This window comes from Balaenoptera ricei, chromosome 1 (genome assembly GCF_028023285.1).
Source record: "Balaenoptera ricei isolate mBalRic1 chromosome 1, mBalRic1.hap2, whole genome shotgun sequence".
In the NCBI taxonomy this organism is placed as follows: domain Eukaryota; kingdom Metazoa; phylum Chordata; class Mammalia; order Artiodactyla; family Balaenopteridae; genus Balaenoptera; species Balaenoptera ricei.
Window position 1 is genome coordinate 193,329,509 of NC_082639.1, and position 21,671 is coordinate 193,351,179.

General features: G+C 38.4%; 1 protein-coding gene across 2 annotated transcripts in view; it reads right to left on the reverse strand.

Annotated features, from left to right (window-relative positions):
• KDM5B (lysine demethylase 5B) overlaps positions 1-21,671 on the reverse strand; it is a 71,976-nt gene that overhangs the window by 30,990 nt on the left and 19,315 nt on the right. Inside the window, exons 2-6 of one of the 2 annotated variants that reach the window (XM_059943580.1) lie at positions 16,547-16,624; positions 15,078-15,200; positions 14,257-14,427; positions 2,395-2,529; positions 500-596 (exon numbers count right to left, since the gene is read on the reverse strand). In XM_059943580.1, coding sequence (XP_059799563.1) covers positions 500-596; positions 2,395-2,529; positions 14,257-14,427; positions 15,078-15,200; positions 16,547-16,624 — 604 coding nt within the window. The other variant, XM_059943589.1, reaches the window with a different exon arrangement.

Below are 21,671 nucleotides of genomic sequence, written 5' to 3' on the forward strand. Positions count from 1 at the left end.
CAATTAAAACTCGGATTAAGAAAGCCTGCCTGCCTGCCATGCCTGAAACAAACCTATCAGATATTCAGTCAAAGGCACCTATGCTTCTCACAAATCACTTCTTTACAATTAATGCTGTTGAACCAAATTTCAAAGTATTGGGTTGGCCAAAAAGTTTGTTTGGTTTTTAAGTAAAAATAAGACACATTTTTCATTTTCACCAAGAACTGTATTGAACAACATATTCACTAACCGAATGAACTTTTTGGCCAACCCAATAGCAACTAGTTACAGTTGAGAAATTCAATCACATTTCTAATATGCATATATTCATTTGTTTATCTCTCCTTCCAGTCATCTAATTATGAAAACAAGGATATTAATATAATAAGATTTTATTTCTCAAGGCACAACCCAGTGACTAGTATGTAAAGTTGCTCCAATATTTTCTTAACTACCAGATGAATGATTGTTTTTACTTATTCACTCTTCCTTCCTATTCATGGATGAACTTTCTTACCATTTTCACACTTTGGAGCTGGACATCCCATTCGACGTCTCAGGTTATGAGTTCTGGCTTCTGCTGTCTCTTCTGGTTCTATTTTAATATTCATGGCCTTAAAAAAATTTGTCATATACACATGAATATTTCCTTTAAAAAGACAGAAATCTTCTAAAATCCAACTGGAATCACAAAGTGCCTATAATCTTATAAATTATCTCTATTAATAGGACATTCAAAACTCTCTCCCTTAGAGCAGAGATTCCACCCTTAATATTTTTATTACTTAAGGAATGAGTGAGGAAACTTAGAAGTTAGGAGTATTCTCCACTTCAACAGGTCAAAAATTTAGGGAAAAGTCAAAGGATCAGGGATGACTTATGGGAAGTGTTACTACCCAAACTGGGAACAGTGTGTATTTCCTCCTAGAAGTTCCTCAGTTCTCATCTACTCACAACTTACACTTTGTTCAGTCATAACTTAGCCAAATCCTAAACAGTTACATAAATAACGTAATTTCATCAGCCTAGAAGAGTGTGCTGGCTCTTCCAAAGTATGACAGCATTCAAGGAAAACTCAGCTTCCACAACAAGTTTCTATTAATTCCTGTAGTGAACTGTCACTACCAACTGCTCCCCTAACACCGCTGAGTCACGGCTCCCTCATCAGTGAGAGCGTGTGAGCCAGTCTCAGTACCTGGTGTCCACGAAGTGCGCATACTGGTTGATAAGCAAAGCCCCGTCTGCTCTGGGACACAAGTGACGTAGTGGAACCGCGCCTGTGTGCATTCGTGCGCAATCAGGATGTCCACTGCTCACGCGATTTCTTCCAGGGCCAGACCGTCACCTTGATGTGTCATCAAGACAGATCGAGGCATCCACAGCACTGGGCATGTCTTGCACATTTAAAGATCAAGATGTGCTCAAACAAGAACTGACTTTAAGACGAATAAACTTGAAGCCTGCTTGTGGGCTTCAAATAACCATATATGTTCCTATTCTGAGGGATTCTCACTTCAAAAAAATGGAGTTGCCAAATTTTTTCATATCTCCAACTTACCTAAGTGAAAAGTAATTCTCTTATTTATCCATTTCCTCAGAAACCAAAATGGCCGATATTTTTTCATCCTCACCAATAATTATTAAATAACCCAACTATTGATTTAGAAACCTAACGAATGCCATGAGGCTTCCCAGTTCTAAACTGTTCCTAATATGTTAACCACCGACTCTTCATACTCACATGTCCATCAAGGAACCCAAAACCTTCCCACCTCTGTGTGGGAACAAGGTAACTGGGAGAATACTCTTCTCCCTTTCCAGGAGAAACCTCTCAGAGCAGAAAAATCTAAGAGCAGCTTGTCTTTCTTACGTATTTCACTCCTCATCTTCCCTCATGCTTCACTCTCATTTTATCTGTGTGTTATTATCACCAGCCCCCCTTGCTGCCTGAATATTTTCCGGCTTAGCATAAATGTTTGCCACGGATTCCATACTCCTCTTCAGGAAGTCTGAGAAAAACAGCTTTCACTACCTTCTTCGTAACCTCTCAAAAACAGTACTTTTCAGCAAAAATCTCCAACTGCACTCCTACTAACCTTAATTCCCAATAAACCTTGCCCAACATCACGAGGGTCACGATGAACGCCTATTCACCTACTCTTCCCTAGGCTCTGACCGTTAACCATGCAGCAGCTGACTGTCCAGGCAGCATAAACCTAGAAAGATTTCAATCCCTCGCTCCTCTGACAGTGCAATTCCCCCAAGTGTAAAAGCTAGAGTATACACAGCATCCCTCTGTGAGGTTAGTAAAGTTCAATCTATGAAGAGCACGTGCATGAGAGAAATCCAGGGTCAGACACATGTCAGCACCGGGACTTGAGGCCTGTCTGATCAACCTCATGAGGCTCTCACCTCCGCTCTCATGCGTTTTGCTCGTCGAGCTGGGGGACACGTTTCCAAGGGCTGCACAGACTGCCTCTGGAGAATATCATGGGGTTTGTACTCCTTGTCCTTTGTGTCTGTGGTCAGGTTTGGCTTCTGCAGACACTGGAAATAAAACACAACTGTACTGATGAATTCTCCCCCACCCCTTTTTTTAAAAAATAAATTTATTTATTTTTAATTTTGGCCTTCGTTGCTGTGCACGGGCTTTCTCTAGTTGCGGCAAGAGGGGGCTACTCTTCATTGCGGTGCGCGGGCTTCTCATTGCGGTGGCTTCTCTTGTTGAGGAGCACAGGCTCTGGGCGCACGGGCTTCAGTAGTTGTGGCACGTGGGCTCAGTAGCTGTGGCTCGCAGGCTCAGTAGTTGTGGCTCGCGGGCTCTAGAGCGAAGGCTCAGTAGTTGTGGCGCACGGGCTTAGTTGCTCTGAAGCATGTGGGATCTTCCCAGAGCAGGGCTCGAACCCATGTCCCCTGCATTGGCAGGCGGATCCTTAACCACTGCCCCACCAGGGAAGTCCCTTCCCCCTTTTTTAATCTTAAGAGAATTTCACTGGATTTTTGCAGGGTATATTTTACAATGATTTATGGAAATACATAACAGGTGTGCAATTTTTTAAATCTAAATAAACACAAAGACAAGCTTGCAGTTACCAACCATATACACACACATATAGTTATAACAGCTTGACTTTTTTTCAGGAGGTGAATGGTGTTGCTTCAATTCATTTAATTGTTGATATCACCTCATCAGGTTACAACAGGCCACAGCAGGCTCGAGGCAGTCCCCATGAGCCAGCGACAATTATCCCTGCTTGCAACTGTAAATTAAGTGAAGGCCCAAACTGCTAGAAAGGCCCCCTGTATGTTCCCCAAATAGCTTTCCATAATCAGAATATCTCATTTTAAAAATGTTTACAGTAATAAAATATGGAATCCAGTAAGTTTTCTAAATTTTACAATCCTGTAGGTTTAAACATAATTAGCAACCTTCTATTATCAAAAAGATATCATTTGAATTGAGAAAACAGACCATGTGACTATTATCCCTTATTAAAGCTTTCCTTTTCTTCAATATATTCCTACAAAGTCTAACTCACAAGGCAAAGGTTAATAGATAGCCCACAGCAATAACTTTGGTTCTGATCACAGAAGAATCTCTTCTTGCTTTGATTTTTCTTTTTAGTTTGATTCTAAGCTCACCGAGAAACAGTATTTAATGCCAATACAACAAAACACAGTGACAACAAAATATTACCACTGAATCTAATATGAATTTCAAGTAAATACCACTCCTTTATAAGAGGTCCTACAAATGCCACAGGAAGCATTTTTAAAAGCAGGCTCCAAAATGTAACCACTGAAGGTCTACTGTATCATCCATACTTGTAATAAGATACACTGAAATTATAACCTTCTACAACTCTTGGCTCTGCGAGCACCATTACAACCATGCAGTGTCACTAACATGACTGGCTCCTTCCTCCTGACATTTGCAGAAAGAAGACAGAGAATGGGGAGAAGGACAAAAGAAAATACAGAGCAACCATCTAACACAATCTATTTCTGACATTTAAGTAATATGTACTATTACAAAAATACTAGAGTAGATTTCTTGATACTCTAAACAAGTAACGAATCTACCACTGGGAGCACAACCTATAATATTAAATATTCTGCTTCTTCTAATTAAACCTACACACTGATCTGATCTAGAAACATCAACTCAACTAGTATGGAATATCACTGTCCATTCCATAACAAGTCCTCAATTGAGCGTTTAGAGTATGTTCAATGAAAACATGCAGATGGGAATAAAACCTGTCCCCCATCTAAATTAACCTCCTTTATGTATTATATAAGCTTTCTATCGAGACCTGAAAGTATGTGTGATTGTGGAGATATGAAGTGAGCTGAATCACAGACATTTTATTAAGTGGATGGTCAGAAATTCAGATGTTATGTATGTGGTTCTCATCTCCCACTAGTCTAAATGGTTCTGTAATCCATGGCCTGCTTGGCTGTATACGGACTTTGAAGAACTAAGATAAAATCAAGCTCAGAAGCTCTTTAGAATATATATGAAGAGATTATTTTCTTTCAAACCAGGATTCAAAACATATACTTGATGTGTTTGTTTTATATTTAATGCTATCGCATGCCAACCCTTAAACCTTTGTTTGAGAAACTGGGATTTAGAGGTGATTTGTATCATCACACCGTAATGACATCATCCTACAGGGGGAGAGCAATCCCTTAAGACATTTAGAGAAAACAGGGATACAAGACTGAGGCCTCTGTCCCGTTATCCAGCACATCACCACTCAACTTCTCTCAACTTTCCCGAAACTTACTTTAGGCTTGAGTTTACCCTTTTGCAACAACAGTTCCTTCATTGTGCACTCTCCCCCTGCCCCCTTTATTACGGGTTTATTTTTTAAGAGCAGTTTTAGGTTTACAGCCTAGTTGAGAGGAAGGTACCTAGATTACCATACACCAGCTGCCCCCACACATGTACAGCCTCTCCCATCATCAACATCCCCCACCAGAGTAGTAGAACATTTGCTACAACTGATGAACCTACATTCACACATCACCCAAAGTCCACAGTTCACACATCAGGGTTCACTCTTGGTGCTGTACATTCTATGAGTTTGGACAAAGGCAGAGGATCATCCAGAGTACTTTCACTGCCCTAATAATTCTCTGTGCTCTGCCTATTCATCTTACACTCCTGCCCCCAGCCCCTTGCAACCACTGATCTTTTTACTGTCTCCATAGTTTTTTCTTTCCAGAATACCACTGAGTTGGAATCATACAGTAGATGCAGTCCTTTCATATTGGCTTCTTTAACTTTCATAAAAATATGCACTTGGGACTTCCCCGGTGGTCCAGTGGTAAAGAATCCACCTTACAATGCAGGGAATGCGGGTTCGATGAGTGGTCAGGGAACCAAGATCCCACATGCTGCAGGGCAACTAAGACCATGCGCCGCAACTCCTGAGCTCACACACCTCAACTAGAGCCTGCGGGCCACAAACTACAGAGCCCACGTGCTCTAGAGCCCACACGCCACAACTAGAGAAGAGAAAAAAACCTGCACACCACAACTAGTGGGAAGCCCACGCACCACAACGAAGGATCCCGCATGCCACAACTAAGACCCAACGCAGCCAAAAATAAATAAAACAAATAAATAAATAATAAATAAATCCTAAAAAAAAAAAAAATGCACTTAAGGTCCCTTCTTGTCCTCTCATGACTTGACAGCTCATTGTTTTTTAGCCTCCATCGTCTGGCTGTACCGCAATTTGTTTATCCATTCGCCTGCTAAAGGACATCTTGGTTACTTCCAACTTTTGGCAATTATGAATAACAAACCTGCTACAAATATCCACATGCAGGTTTCTGTGTGGATATAAGTTTGCAACTCCTTTGTGTAAATACCAAGGAATGTGATTGCTGCATTGTATGATAAAAGCATGTTTATTAGTTTTCTAAGAAACTGCCCAACTGTCTTCCAAAGTGGCAGTTCCATTTTGTATCCCCACCAGCAATGGAAAAAAGTTCCTGTGGCTCCACATCTTCGCCAGCATGTGGTGTTGTCATGTTCTGAATGTTGGTCATTCTAATGGTGTGCAGTGGTTTCTCGTTGCTGTTTTCCATTCTTTTTTAAAAATATGTATTTTAATTCTCCTTTCCTCTAAGAATTATTTTCAAAAATCAGAAATGGGCATAAAAATTTATGCACAAAGAATTCAGCAAGAGGAGACATTCACAGACAGATGGACAAAATGAAAAGGCAGAGGACTTTCTACCAGATGAAGGAACTAATAAAACCCCAGAAAAACAATCAAATGAAGTGGAGATAGGCAACCTTCCAGAAAAAGAATTCAGAATAACGACAGTGAAGATGATCCAGGACCTTGGAAAAAGAATGCAGGCAAAGATCAAGAAGATGCAAGAAATGTTTAACAAAAACTTAGAAGAATTAAAGAACAAACACCTAGAAGAATTAAAAAACAAACAAACAGAGATGAACAATACAGTAACTGAAATGAAAAATACACTGGAAGGAATCAATAGCAGAATAACTGAGGCAGAAGAACGGATAAATGACCTGGAAGACAGAATGGTGGAATTCACTGTTGTGGAACAGAATAAAGAAAAAAGAATGAAAAGAAATGAAGACAGCCTAAGAGACCTCTGGGACAACATTAAACGCACCAACATTTGCATTATAGGGGTCCCAGAAGGAGAAGAGAGAGAGAAGGGACCCGAGAAAATGTATAAAGAGATTAGAGTCAAAAACTTCCCTGACATGGGAAAGGAAATAGCCACCCAAGTCCAGGAAGCGCAGAGTCCCAGGCAGGATAAACCCAAGGAGAAACACGCCAAGGCACATAGTAATCAAACTGACAAAAATTAAAGGCAAAGAAAAATTATTGAAAGCAACAAGGAAAAAATGACAAATAACATACAAGGGAACTCCCATAAGGTTAACAGCTGATTTCTCAGCAGAAACTATACAAGCCAGAAGGGAGTGGCATGATATATTTAAAGTGATGAAAGGGAAGAACATACAACCAAGATTACTTTACCTGGCAAGGATCTCATTCAGATTCGACGGAGAAATCAAAAGTTTTACAGACGAGCAAAAGTTAAGAGAATTCAGCACCACCAAACCAGCTCTACAACAAATGCTAAAGGAACTTCTCTAAGTGGGAAACACAAGAAAAGAAAAGGACCTACAAAAAACAAACCCATAACAATTAAGAAAATGGTAACAGGAACATACATATCGATAATTACCTTAAACATTAATGGATTAAATGCTCCAACCAAAAGACAAAGAGTGGCTGAATGGATACAAAAACAAGACCTGTATATATGCTGTCTATTATAGACCCACTTCAGACCTAGGAACACATACAGACTGAAAGTGAGCAGATGGAAAAAGATAGTCCATGCAAATGGAAATCAAAAGAAAGGTGGAATAGCAATACTCATATCAGATAAAATATACTTTAAAATAAAGAATGTTACAAGAGACAAGGAGGGACACTACATAATGATCAAGGGATCAATCCAAGAAGAAGATATAACAATTATAAATATATATGCACCCAGCATAGGAGCACGTCAATGCATAAGACAACTGCCAACAGCTATAAAAGAGGAAATGGAGGGACTTCCCCGGTGGCACAGTGGTTAAGAAACCACCTGCCAATACAGGGTACACGGGTTTGAGCCCTGGTCTGGAAGATCCCACATGCCGCAGAGCAACTAAGCCCATGCACCACAACTACTGAGCCTGCGCTCTAGAGCCCGTGAGCCACAACTACTGAGGCCACATGCCACAACTACTGAAGCTCGCACGCATAGAGCTTGTGATCCGCAACAAGAGAAGCCACCGCAATGAGAAGCATGCACACCTCAACGAAGAGCAGCCCCTGCCCACCACAACTAGAAAAAGCCTGCGCACAGCAACGAAGACCCAACACAGCCATAAATAAATAAATAAATAAATTTTTAAAAAATAATTTAAAAATTAAAAAAAAAGAGGATATCAACAGTAACACAATAATAGTGGGGGACTTTTAACACCTTACTTACACCAATGGACAGATCATACAGACAGAAAGTTAATAAGGAAACACAAGCTTTAAATGACACAAAAGACCAGATAGATTAAATTGATATTTATAGGACATTCCATCCAAAAACAGCAGATTACACTTTCTTCTCAGGTGCATACGGAATATTCTCCAGGATAGATCACATCTTGGGTCACAAATCAAGCCTCGGTAAATTTAAGAAAATTGAGATCATATCAAGCATGTTTTCTGACCACAATGCTATGAGGTTAGAAATCAATTAGAGGGGGGTTTCCCTGGTGGCACAGTGGTTAAGAATCCACCTGCCAATGCAGGGGACATGGGTTCGAGCCCTGGTCCAGGAAGATCCCACATGCTGCGGAGCAACTAATCCCGTGCGCCGCAACTACTGAGCCTGCACTCTAGCTCCCGCGAGCCACAACTACTGAGCCTGCGAGCCACAACTACTGAAGCCCACGCTTAGAGCCTGTGCCCTGCAACAAGAGAAGCCACCACAATGAGAAGCCCATGCACCACAATGAAGAGTAGCCCCAGCTCTCTGCAACTAGAGAAAGCCCATGCCCAGCAACGAAGACCCAATGCAGCCAGAATTAAATAAATAAAATAAAGGAATTTATTTTTTAAAAAAATCAATTACAGGGGAAAAAACGTAAAAAACACAAACACATGGAGGCTAAACAATACATTACTAAATAACCAAGAGATCACTGAAGAAATCAAAGAGGAAATCAAAAAATACCTAGAGACAAATGACAATGAAAACATGACAATCCAAAACCTATGGGATGCAGCAAAAGCAGTTCTAAGAGGGGAGTTTACAGCAATACAAGCCTACCTCAAGAAACAAGAAAAATCTCAAAAAAACAATCTAAGCTTACACCTAAAGAACTAGAGAAAGAAGAACAAACAAAACCCAAAGTTAGCAGAAGAAAAGAAATCATAAAGATCAGAGCAGAAATAAATGAAATAAACACAAAGAAAACAATAGCAAAGATCAATAAAACTAAAAGCTGGTTCTTTGAGAAGATAAGCAAAAATGATCAACCTTTAGCCAGACTCAAGAAACAGAGGGAGAGGACTCAAATCAACAAAATTAGAAGTGAAAAAGGAGAAGTTACAACACACACCACAGGAATACAAAGCATCCTAAGAGACTACTACAAGCAACTCTATGCCAATAAAATGGACAACCTGGAAGAAATGGACAAATTCTTAGAAAGGTATAACCTTCCAAGACTGAACCAGGAAGAAACAGAAAATATGAACAGACCAATCAGTAACGAAATTGAAACTGTGATTAAAAATCTTCCAACAAACAAAAGTCCAGGACCAGATGGCTTCACAGGCGAATTCTATCAAACATTTAGAGAAGAGCTAACACCCATCCTTCTCAAACTCTTCCAAAAAACAGCAGAGGAAGGAACACTCCTAAACTCATTCTGTGAGGTCACCATCACCCTGATACCAAAACCAGACAAAGACACTACAAAAGAAGAAAATTACAGACCAGTATCACCGATGAATATAGATGCAAAAATCCTCAACAAAATACTAGCAAACAGAATCCAACAACACATTAAAAGGATCATACACCATGATCGAGTGGGATTTATCCCAGGGATGCAAGGATTCTTCAATATACGCAAATCAATCAACGTGATACAGCATATTAACAAACTGAAGAAGAAAAACCATATGATCATCTCAATAGATGCAGAAAAAGCTTCTGACAAAATTCAACACCCATTTATGATAAAAACTCTCCAGAAAGTGGGCATAGAGGGAACCTACCTCAACATAATAAAGGCCATATATGACAAACCCACAGCAAACATCATTTCTCAATGGTGAAAAACTGAAAGCATTTCCTCTAAGATCAGGAATGAGACAAGGATATCCACTCTCACTACTATTATTCAACATAGTTTTGGAAGTCCTAGCCATGGCAATCAGAGAAGAAAAATAAATAAAAAGAATACAAACTGGAAAAGAAGAAGTAAGACTGTCACTGTTTGCAGATGACATGATACTATACATAGAGAATCCTAAAGATGCCACCAGAAAACTACTAGAGCTAATCAATGAATTTGGTAAAGCTGCAGGATACAAAATTAATGCACAGAAATCTCTTGCATGCCTATACACTAATGATGAAAAATCTGAAAGAGAAATTAGGGAAACACTCCCATTTACCATTGCAACAAAAAGAATAAAATACCTAGGAATAAACCTACCTAGGGAGACAAAAGACCTGTATGCAGAAAACTATAAGACACTGATGAAAGAAATTAAAGATGATACCAACAGATGGAGAGATATACCATGTTCCTGGATTGGAAGAATCAATATTGTGAAAATGACTATACTACCCAAAGCAATCTACAGATTCAATGCAATCCCTATCAAGTTACCAATGGCATTTTTTACGGAACTAGAACAAATCATCTTAAAATTTGTATGGAGACACAAAAGACCCTGAATAGCCAAAGCAGTCTTGCGCGAAAAAAACAACGGAGCTGGAGGAATCAGACTCCCTGACTTCAGACTATACTACAAAGCTATAGTAATCAAGACAATATGGTACTGGCACAAAAACAGAAACATAGATCAATGGAACAAGATAGAAAGCCCAGAGATAAACCCATGGACCTACGGTCAACTAATCTATGACAAAGGAGGCAAAGATATACAATGGAGAAAAGACAGTCTCTTCAATAAGTGGTGCTGGGAAAACTGGACAGCTGCATGTAAAAGAATGAAATTAGAACACTCCCTAACACCATACACAAAAATAAACTCAAAATGGATTAGAGACCTAAATGTAGGACCGGACACTATAAAACTCTTAGAGGAAAACATAGGAGGAACACTCTTTGACATAAATCACAGCAAGATCTTTTGTGATCCACCTCCTAGAGAAATGGAAATAAAACAGATGGGACCTAATGAAACTTCAAAGCTTTTGCACAGCAAAGGAAACTACAAACAAGACAAAATGACAACCCTCAGAATGGGAGAAAATATTTGCAAACGAATCAATGGACAAAGGATTAATCTCCAAAATATATAAACAGCTCATGCAGCTCAATATTAAAAAAACAAACAACTCAATCCAAAAATGGGCAGAAGACCTAAATAGACATTTCTCCAAAGAAGACATACAGATGGCCAAGAAGCACATGAAAAACTGCTCAACATCGCTAATTATTAGAGAAATGCAAATCAAAATTACAATGAGGTTATCACCTCACACCAGTTAGAATGGGACTCATCAGAAAATCTACAAACAACAAATGCTGGAGAGGGTGTGGAGAAAAGGGAACCCTCTTGAAGTGTTGTGGGAATGTAAATTGATACACCCACTATGGAGAACAGTATGGAGGGTCCTTAAAAAACTAAAAATAGAATTACCATACGACCCAGCAATCCCACTACTGGGCATATACCCAGAGAAAACCATAATTCAAAAAGACACATGCACCCCAATGTTCATTGCAGCACTATTTACAATAGCCAGGTCATGGAAGCAACCTAAATGCCCACTGACAGACAAATGGATAAAGAAGATGTGGTACATATATACAATGGAATATTACTCAGCCATAAAAAGGAATGAAATTGGGTCATTTGTAGAGACGTGGATGGATCCAGAGACTGTCGTACAGAGTGAAGTAAGTCAGAAAGAGAAAAACAAATATCGTATATTAACACATATATGTCGAACCTAGAAAAATGGTACGGATGAACTGGTTTGCAGGGCAGAAATTGAGACACAGATGTAGAAAACAAACGTATGGACACCAAGGGGGGAAAGTGGCTGGACGGGGTGATGGTGGTGGGATGAACTGGGAGATTAGGATTGACATATATACACTAATATGTATAAAACAGATCACTAATGAGAACCTGCTGTATAAAAAATAAATAAAATTCAAAAATTCCAGAAAAATAAAAGAATTGAGCAACAGGAGAAATCAAATCAAGTTATGGGTATTAAAATGGAATGACACAGGGTCATTAAAACCTGTATCTTCAGGCTTCCCTGGTGGCACAGTGGTTAAGAATCTGCCTGCCAATGCAGGGGACACGGGTTCGAGCCCTGGTCTGGGAAGATCCCACATGCTGTGGAGCAACTAAGCCCGTGCGCCACAACTACTGAGCCTGCGCTCTAGAGCCCGCGAGCCACAACTACTGGGCCTGTGTGCTGTCACTACTGAAGCCTGCATGCCTAGAGCCCGTGCTCCGCAAAAGAGAAGCCACCACAATGAGAAGCCTGCGCACCGTAACGAAGAGGAGCCCCAGCTTGCCACAACTAGAGAAAGCCTGCGCACAGCAATGAAGACCCAACGCAGCCAAAAATAAATAAATTAAAAAAAAAAACCCCAAAAAACCTGTATCTTCAAAAATATACAGTGACATGTTAAGCAGGAAAAATACTGTATACGTAAAGAAAACACTTCCAATTTGTGTATATGTGCATAAAAATAGCCTTGAAAGAAAAAGCAGATAAGAGGATTAGGAGGGATTTATTTTCATCATACTTTCCTTTGTTTTTATACTTTCCACAAGGAACATGTATCAGCAGGCCCCTCAACAGATATTTATCTGTGTTGTAGATGTAATGTTTGTAAAGGGTATCGTTAAATACCTGTTCCTTTCAGACTATGACTGTATAAATGCTTACCCACTTTTCAACTATGAAACTTAGGGCCTCTCTAAGTATATAGACGAGCTGTTTCTAAACCCATAAAGCAGGGAGACGCTCTCTCTCCCCTTATTCATCTAACTTCTGCACCGAGATAAAAAGGTTCAAAGGAGAAAATCTATTGTGGGCAACTGTATGTAGATCTGACTATAAAACAGAGACATAAAGGCTCCATATACAACACTTTAAACAATTTCATCCATGGGTTCACTAAACATTCACACAGTGCACATTTCTTTAAACAACTTTCTGAGTATTAGATCAGTCACATTTTCTAGGATAAAAAGAAAGCCCACCTGGAATCAAGGGAGAGAGAAAAGAAAAACACAATGCTACGAAAACCTATAGGATTTAAGCATTCCAGATGATATGTCTGTATCAAGAGTTTTGATTAGCAGGTTTACCCTCGGAAACTATGTTGTGATCTTTCTCCCTCTCCATAGCACAGTAACAATTCCTAAAATTATAGGGCTCACTGCTCTAGTGTAGAATATCTCAAAGAGTGTAAACAATTATGACATTCTGCTTTCTACCAGGGCCTACAGTAAGTGGGAAGTTTTTATAATATTGTTTTGCTTTTAATTAGAATAAAAGTTTGTGTCTGAATAATTTGGCAAATACCACCTTTGGGGCTTCCCTGGTGGCGCAGTGGTTGAGAATCTGCCTGCCAATGCAGGGGACACGGGTTCGAGCCCTGGTCTGGGAAGATCCCACATGCCACGGAGCAACTAGGCCCGTGAGCCACAACTACTGAGCCTGCGCGTTCGGAGCCTGTGCCCCGCAACAAGAGAGGCCGCGATAGTGAGAGGCCCACGCACCGCGATGAAGAGTGGCCCCCACTCGCCACAACTAGAGAAAGCCCTCGCACAGAAACGAAGACCCAACACAGCCAAAAATAACTAAATAAATTAATTAAAAAAAAAGAAAAAGAAAAAAAACTTGCCAAAATATCACCCGCAAAAAAAAAAAAAAAAAAAAAAAATACCACCTTTGCAAGGAAACAAACACGGTTACATAGGAACTATTAGCAGAGGGCTCCATGAGCTGTCCAGCATTACTGAGTCCCCTACTCTCTACCAATGTCAACATTCTATGCAAATCTCCTTGGAGACCTCAGCTGGCAAAAGAGAGCAGGCAGGCAAGTTATTTCACAGGTTGTATTTTCATGTGACAACCAGGAATACACTTTAAACAGTAAGTGAATGCAAAAGCATAAGCCGTAACAAGTAGGTAATAACCAACTGCTGTAAGAAAGGAACATCTATAGTGAAGTTAATACAGATTTCAGTTTTTGATAACAAAAGAATATTTCCTCTGTAACCTTATTCATTCCAAAACAACCTTCTTAGTATGGCTGCTCTCAAAACAGAACTAAAACATTGGAGGAAAAATCCATAAAACAAAAGTCTTCCAAGCAAGTCTTCCACACATAATCAAGGCCTTTTCATTCCTCCCAAAGACCATGTGCCAATAAGCAGTGAAATAAAACAGGTTAAGGCTAGCCCCACTCACCCTCAAACTGTCTCCAGACAGGAATAAGTTGTAGGGGTTGAGAATTCGCTCATAATGCCCTCTGATATGGGAGCCTACAGCTTTGCCAGGAGCAAACCCCATCTTGGTGGCAATTTTGGTCCATTTTCTATCCTTGCAAACAACTGCAAATCCACCTTCCTCTGCAACTAACTGTTAAATAAAACAGCAAAAGAAATTAGTTCTTGGCTGTGGTCATCTTTTAAAAATACATTTTCCAAGTAAAATATATATATATGCATTATTAATTTTAAACTAGAAATTTAAAACACTGCTTTTAACAGCATATTCCATAAACTTTTCGTACCCCTCCAAAAGCTACTTCTCAGTTCCCCAAAGCAGCCAAGACTTTCCATGAGGAAGAATTAAATTAGCAATGAAATCTCTGATAAAGAAAAGGTTCTAGTAAACTGAGGAGTAGCAAGAACGGCAGCATGTCTGGTGGAAATAATGCAGGCTTTAGACTGAAATGAACTTTAAGATATAGAATTATAACTCAGCCTTTTCAGTTGGTCAACTTGGACACTGAAAGCCTCTGTTGTCTTATCTGCAATAAAACAGACAGGAATATCTAAGAGGACCACTACGAAGTTGAAAAATTACCAAAAAACAGGTGGCAGCAAAATATTTCACAAGATAAGGCTTTCAGACCTGACAAGCAGAGACCAATTAATCAGAAAACTAAATGAAGAATTTTATTTTACATATTTCAAGCAGTAAATTTCTTATTTTAAGGCAAAGAAGATCAAATTCATGCTGTCAGAAAAATTATTCAGTGAGAAAGATGGTCATTAGGCTTTTACCTTATTAAGCTGAAACAAGTCCAAGATCTTCCTCTCCACATGTGGAATTTTCAGAGTACTTCCCTGTAATTCCCAGTACTTTGCAATCTGGTCCAAGAAATTTAATTTTACACGAGTTTGAGCCTAAATGACAAAGAACTGAGTTTTACTTTTACCTAGCTTATTATAAAGCTCCTGTCTATTACCTGAGCATGTGATATTTTCATTCTTAGAATATTTAAGTGCAATACCACTTATGAATTCAATAGGGGAAACTTCCCCAAAATATACAAAATAAAACTGGTTAAATAATTATACGTTAACTCAACAAAAATTTAATCCAGCCCCTACCATGTGCCAGGTAAGTAGTAGTTACACACTCAATAAGTCCTCCCGTAACATAAATAGGCGATCTGAGAGGTGCTTTATTTAAGGAGTATCATAAGTAAGCTTCTATATGCCCCTTTCGTCCTTTTACAGTTTGGGTATTTTAAAGTCCTGTTCTCTCTGAGTACAAATTTTCTGATTTGCTCAAACACAAATCTAAAAGCAGATTTACAACAGAACCACTTATCTTTAAAGTCCTGATAACTTAAAGATAACAGAAAACCAGAAACTTTCTTAAATGTTATTCCCTTGACAGATTATTACTGTCGCCTACAAGTCATTTTTAAAAATTTTGTCATTTTTCTTTCCACTCATTGTGAAATTAAGTCAGACAGTCTTAAGACTTTTATCTTGCACAAGACCAAAATTGAGATCAATATTCAGATATTCCCAACCACGTCAAAGTTAATACCCACCTCCCTATCTTTCAAGCTCGACATGAAAATACACTGAAATACTTGAAAATACATACACTAGATGCTACCACTGCCAATGCCCACAGAATTCCAGTGGACATATGTGCCATTTAAGTTAAGAATGTTTGGTTTAGTATAGAAAAACAAAACACGGTTCAATATGAAAATCAGATTAGCAAAACATTCATATAAACAATGAACCTCTATGCTATCAATACCCAAGCCTTATTCACCCAGCACTTTAGGGCTTAAGTCGCCCACAGACTAAAGAAGAAATACTACCTCTTCTCTAGAGAATCCCCTGTGCTATTCACTCCTCCTAGGGAAAGTAAAGTGTGTTATTAAATCTAACTGAAGACATGTATTTTGGAAGAATATCAGAGCTGGAGAATCTTTTCCATTAAATGGTTCTCAAAGCCTTTCAAAACCTAAACTCTATTGGTCGTCACCTAGATTGAGAAGGATTTAAATGCATTTATTAATTAATAGGCTGGCAATTATTGACAAAAATCAGTGTTTTTAATGAAACTGGGTTAGCTGCAAAGGTTTATCACCATTTGTTTTACCATGATTATCAGTTACTAGCCATGTTTTAGCTTCACTGAAACCACTAGATTTGTGACACAGCCTCTTTCAAAGAAGCCCCCGCTGGAATACAGGCAACCAGTATAGTAGTTAAGACATTACCTCCAATTCATTCAGCCTCTGGATACGTGGGGTAAAATGAAGTTTGTCAACATCACACGCAAATGGTGGCTGCCAATCCTAGTGGAGAAGCAAAGGTTTTCATTAGAAAAATGTGTAATTCTGACATTTAAAAAATGGTTTTAAAGTTAAAACCCTGGTTAAGTAAAGCATGTTATCTCTAATGAGTCAAACAGAACACAGGGCAGTAGTTTCTTAACTCTTTTTCCACCAGAACAGCAGAATATGTATGATGACCCTTCTCCAAATGATACATCCTGTACACACCCCGCCTAGCACCCCTCCAACCAGCAACGTCACTGAGCCTCAACTGCCGTTGAAAAATCATCAACTCAGGCAAAAAAAGACTTTGACTCCTCTATTCCATAAGTATCTCTCCTCCTACAAAATAGCTATATTAATGTCCAATTATCTACAAACTGTATTTTAATATACATAACCCAGTTACATTAACTTTTATTATAAAATTGAGGATAAGTTCTTCTGTGGGGGGAAAAGAAAAAAACTGACATCCAAAACCAATTTTAAGAATCACCCTTAACATATCTACTGATACAGGTTCTTGGAAGAACTGCTATCAGGAGAAAATAGACAGGAAGGAAGGTGTGTATGGACTGTTGTCTGTAAGTGGAGAAAACTGGAAACAACTTAAATGTTCACGATAAGAGAACAGTTTAAAGGCATAAAAATTATGCTGTGTAAATAGGTACAGAGTTTCAGTTTGGAATAATGAAAAGGTTCTGGAGACGGACAGTGGTGATGATTGTACAACATTGTGAATGTACTTAATGTTACTGAATTGCATGCACCCTTAAAATCGTTACAATGGTATATTTTATATTATTCAGTATTTTAGTATTTCAACATAATTTTTTAAGACAAAAAAGTTCATGCTGTTGTATAGCTCTATTTATTGACATTGAAAATTTTCCTTATATATATTTTATGAAAGAAAGAAAAACAGGCTGTGCAACAGAAAAATAAAACACTGGAAAGAGACAGCAAAAAGGTTAACAGCGGTTTGTCTTTGGTAGGATTATAGGTGATTTTTCTTTTGCTTCCTTACCCATTTTAAATACAATCGGAAATATATTAAATACATTAAGTAATACCTATTAAATAAATTATTTTAGAGTAAGAGAACAAGTTAATACAAATGTTGGTACATCTGTAAATAACAATAAAATACTCTGCAGCGGTAATAAAGAATATCTAGATGTTCTAAACATGGAAAGATAGCCAACAGTGGATGAGTAAAAAACTAAAACATGCAAATTTGTGTTAACATATGTAAATTTTAAAGACTATTGTAATAGAAAGGGAGAAAGACGTTATTTTTATTTCAAATTTATACTGCTGGAGTTTATCACTGCTTTTAGTTTAAAAGTAAAACAGGTTTTGTTTTTGTGATACAAACACTTAAGTAAAAATGCCCACCAGCAATGCCTGATTAAATATTATGTTAAAAAGTAAATTTTACAATTTTTTTTCAAAGGAAAAAAGCAGATTACAAATTGGTACAAAGCTTTTTACTACCACCCCAAAAAAGAATAGGAAGGAAAAAAAAGAAAAGAAAAAAGAAAAAATGGCAATACCGTTTAAGAAGTCAATGACAGATCAGGACTTCAAGTGTCTAATGCTGTCATACAGCCTCTTCAACAAAAACTATGGCTAATGTTTAAACGCCAGTTAAAGATATACTGTACTGTTAATACACTTAAAAAAATACTACCTACTCCAAAAGATTTCTTTTTCCTACTCAAAAAGATTACAGTGATTTTTGTTTACCTTGATAACTAAAGATAAAGAAAGCAATGTGTTTAATTATACATAATACCATGTAGCAGAAGGAAATCCCATCGCTTCTTAATATTCTGTGGCAGGCTAATGGAAGACTTGATATTGCTCAGAGCTTTGCTCTCTAATACTTTATAAAAGCTGTAGCGCTTCCCTGGTGGCGCAGTGGTTGAGAGTCTGCCTGCCAATGCAGGGGACACGGGTTCGAGCCCTGGTCTGGGAAGATCCCACATGCCGTGGAGCAACTAGGCCCGTGAGCCACAATTACTGAGCCTGCGCATCTGGAGCCTGTGCTCCGCAACAAGAGAGGCCGCGGTAGTGAGAGGCCCGCACACCGCGATGAAGAGTGGCCCCCGCTTGCCACAACTAGAGAAAGCCCTCGCACAGAAACGAAGACCCAACACAGCCATAAATAAATTAAAAAAAAAAAAAAAAAAAAAAAAAGCTGTAGGCTTTCTGAAATGAATTGATCTGGGTTGAAGGTTAGACCAAAAATATATCAAAGACAATGTGTCAGAATATACAAGTAAATGATTAACATACTGTCCAAATGACCTGCAATTTTTATAGATTAAGATTTATGAGTAACGTATAATGATATTCTCCAATGAATCAAATATGCCTTCTACTCCCAAAACACGATACAAAAATTAATTTCATCTTAAGTCTACATATTAAAGTTTTATAAATTAAGGTGAGCTGTGTCTTTGTATGTATGTATGTTATTTAATTTATACTTGTTTTAGCCTGAACCCTTTTTCAAATAAAATAAATCCTAAAAATCAAACATCAAAGGGAAAACACTATGTATCTGTCACTAAGGAAGTTCACACAGTGGGTATAATACATTTAAAACTAAAACCGTGTCAGTAGATCATTCCTTCATCAAACACAGATCACTGCAAATTCTGTCTCCTCCTCTGGTTACAAAGAATGAGAGAAAATGGGATAAATGTCATTCAGTTTTGAGACTTTGTCAGCTGTAAAGCTCTACCCCAATAAAAGAATTACATATTATTTGCAATGCTCACTGTCATATTAGAACAAAGATATCCTTGGCAAAGTCTGGCCTCACTGGGCCATGACTTTTACATGTGGAAAAAAGCCATTTACACAACATTGTATATCAACTAATTTCAATAAAAAGATTTTTAATTCAAAAAAAAGCCATCAGAGAAGGAAAGAGACCATATTAAAGCCTCTAAGAAGTGAAAAATTTCCAACAGGAATATAATCCTCAAATTAAGTAGTCAAATAAATAATGAAAATCTCCATTTAGAAATGTGATAATTTTTGGTTTGACACTTAAGTATCTAAAAGGGATATGTAATCTAACCAAAACTTTTAGCCTCTACCAATAAAATGGTTCATAAAATCATTTTTTTTCTAACATAAAAATAGCATTTCCAGGGCTTCCCTGGTGGCGCACAAGTTAAGAATCCGCTTGCCAATGCAGGGGACATGGGCTCGAGCCCTGGTCCAGGAAGATCCCACGTGCTGTGGAGCAACTAAGCGCGTGCACCACAACTACTGAGCCTGCGCGTTAGAGCCCACAAGCCACAACTACTGAGCCCGCATGCCACAACTCCTGAAGCCCGCACACCTAGAGCCCACGCTCCACAACAAGAGAAGCCACCGCAGTTAGAAGCCCGCGCACCGCAATGAAGCCCCTGCTCACCGCAACTAGAGAAAGCCCACGCTCAGCAACGAAGACCCAATGCAGCCAAAAATTATTATTATTATTTTTTTAAAAACAGCATTTCCATACAAACAAGATAATAGATTGCAAGGAGTTCCATGTAAATTCCCTGCTGAAATTCATCTTAATTTCCTTTAAAAACTTTAAAATGGTTTTATTTTAAGCCTTTCAAAATAAAAGTACAGCTATATTATTTAAAAGCTCAATTATTTTCCTGAGCATTAAAAAATATATTCCTTGGGAAAGCAGTTAAGTAGGCCATTGACGCTTAAAAACCCTCAGAGAGGCCTGAGAAACACCAGGTAAACATTTTCCTTAGTCCTAGCACTAACCAAGCAAAAATAACTTACAGCACATTTAACTGAGAGAAATGTTTGAAATTATAAAATTGACCAGTATGAAAATAACTTTCATCGAATGCTAAAGATTTTTCAAAAACACCGTGAAAATTCACTCTGTAAATGCTCCACTGTTAGCACCCACATACTTAACATACTGGAATACTGTTTTAATCTTTCTAGAGGCTGCCATCATTTTAAGACTTAACGATCAGCAAAACAAGAAAGTACACCCTCTACAGAGCTTACAGGTTAGTTCTCTGATTCCCTGCAGGCAAAACCAATTAAAAATCAGTGTCAAAAGCACATTCTGGTTAGTTTACAAATAACAACATGAATTAAGAACGAAAGCATTTTTCTAATTGCGTATATTCTATCAAACCCAGTCATCACTGAATAAATGCACTCACAGGATTTTAATCCAATGCCAGCAGAGGTAAACTCAGTGTTGTAAACACAGGTTCTTACAGTTTCTATGTTATCAACATTACCACAGAACTTCGGTGCAACTTTTAAGGATCCAAACAAAGAATTTATCTTAGTATTTTAAGGCAAGTTAGAAAAGCTTTCTGTTGAGCTTAAGATTTATCAACCTTAATAAAGATTTCAGTAACACATATATGAAATACAATTTAAAAGACTACTTTCTCATCAATTAAATGGCTTGTCAGTAAGATATCCTTAAGACACCTGCACAAATGGAAGAGGTAGTACAAGGCACAGCATAATCATTATAAATTCCCACTTATAATAAACTGTAAGAACAGACTTACTATTTATGAACCCCTCAGGCATCCTATGCCACTCATGACGACACTGATAGGTGTCTATCAGGAAAGCTTTGTAATCCAAAAGGCTTCATTCAAAGTCTCCCCAAGGTAAATAAAATGCTAGTGCTGCTGCTTCTCCCTTGCTTCTTACTTCCCTCTGGGCAGACTTGGCCCCAAGCAGCTTTAATTAGCCACCAATTTGTTCAAAGCCTGTTTAAGATCTCCGGTCCTTAGTGAGCCACTAGTAAAAACACTTTGAGGATTTCCTTTTTAGACTATGGAACCACACTTTTATACCCTAAAGCCTAGGCATTTAAATTGTAAATAGAATTGAGTGTATGTGGATTTTTCTGGGAAGGCTCACAGCTTTCACCAGGGTCTCAAAGGGGTCTGTAACCAAACAAAGGTCCTGAGAATATGTCTGGCTTTCCTTTAAAAATTTTGCACCTTCAAGTTCTTATCTTACTACCCCAACCCACTTTCTTTCAATCCCTTCTCTTTTT